Below are 1,256 nucleotides of genomic sequence, written 5' to 3'. Positions count from 1 at the left end.
CACTGTCCCTTACATACACTTAATATACATATACCCATGTGGCCACCACCAGATCAAAATCAGAACACTTCCATTCCTTTATGCCCCTTTCCAGCAAATACCCACTCCCTCTAACTTCCAAGGTAACCAATATTCTGACTTCTATCCTCATAGATTTGATTAGAACTTCAAAATCAAATTCTTGATTCCTATTCTTGAACTTCATATGAATGGAATCATACTCTTTTTTTTTTTTTTCAAGAGCCTAGTTTTTTTTATTTGATCATTTCTTGCATTTGAAGTACTCCTCGATGACATCCTTGGCCTGAGACTCCTTGCCATAGTCCTTAACCACCACACAGCTGCAGCCAACCACTTTACGGGGTTTTCCCTCTCTGTCAATTTTACAGAGGCCTACCCATTCGCCTAGTTTCTTGTTGTCATCAACCTTAATCAGGTTGATTTGGTGCTCAGCACAAAGGGCCTCCACCAACTTGACATACATAGGTTCATCACAGTTGGATGCAAGCACACAGAGATGGGCTTGGCGCCTGTTACTAGCCCAGACCCTTAATGTTGCAGAGTATTTTCAAGGTACAGATAGTAGACTCGTATCAGGAACTTTCCAACAAGTGCTGTTTTCACTGGATTCAACTGGCCAACTTGTCTAAGGCTTTGGCAGCTTCGCGAATTCCACGTGCTAGGCCATCGTGGATGAGGGCGGTCTTCAGCACCTCTTGCAGAGCAGTATTAACGTCCATTACACCTCCAGCAGCAATGCCTTCCTCGGCCATGGCGGTGGGTTACGGGTGGAGCCGAATCTTGAGTGCACCCGCGCCTCCGCCTCCGCGCGGCTCCGCGGCGGCAGGGAAAGAGCTGGAATCATACTCTTGTTTCTGGCTTCTTTTGCTCAATACAGTACGTCTAAGATTTATCCACATTGTTGTATGTATCAAGAGTTTGTTCCTTTTTATTGCTGAATAGTATATGATTTTATGAATATACCACCTAATTTATTTATCCATTCTGTTGATGAATATTTAGGTTGTTTCCAGTTTTAGGCCATTTTGAATAATACTATCATGAACATTTTTCTTAGGTAGGAATATATTTAACATTAATAAATACTGCCAAATCATTTAGTTTCTCCATGTCCTTGTCAACACATGGAATTGTCAGTCTTTTCATTTTAGCCATTAGAGCGAGTGTGAGGAATACCTCTTTCTGATTTCAGAGCCTGTGCAGCAGCATCAAGCTCTGGATCTGAGCAACTGCTA

The 1,256-nt window shown here is 42.4% G+C and overlaps 1 protein-coding gene across 1 annotated transcript; it reads right to left on the bottom strand.

The window, feature by feature from the left end:
* Positions 1 to 223: 223 nt before the first annotated feature.
* Positions 224 to 874, bottom strand: LOC309795992 (small ribosomal subunit protein eS12). The gene is made up of 2 exons (XM_082608830.1): positions 643 to 874; positions 224 to 530 (listed from the first exon to the last, which is right to left on the bottom strand). The coding sequence occupies exons 1-2, from the start codon at positions 771 to 773 to the stop codon at positions 263 to 265; spliced, it is 399 nt and encodes a 132-aa protein (XP_082464956.1). The 5' UTR covers positions 774 to 874; the 3' UTR covers positions 224 to 262.
* Between the last annotated feature and the right edge of the window lie 382 nt (positions 875 to 1,256).

The sequence above is a fragment of the Mesoplodon mirus genome (assembly GCF_964341445.2).
Source record: "Mesoplodon mirus genome assembly, chromosome: 2".
In the NCBI taxonomy this organism is placed as follows: Eukaryota; Metazoa; Chordata; class Mammalia; order Artiodactyla; family Ziphiidae; genus Mesoplodon; species Mesoplodon mirus.
This window is presented reverse-complemented; position numbering and strand designations above follow the sequence as displayed.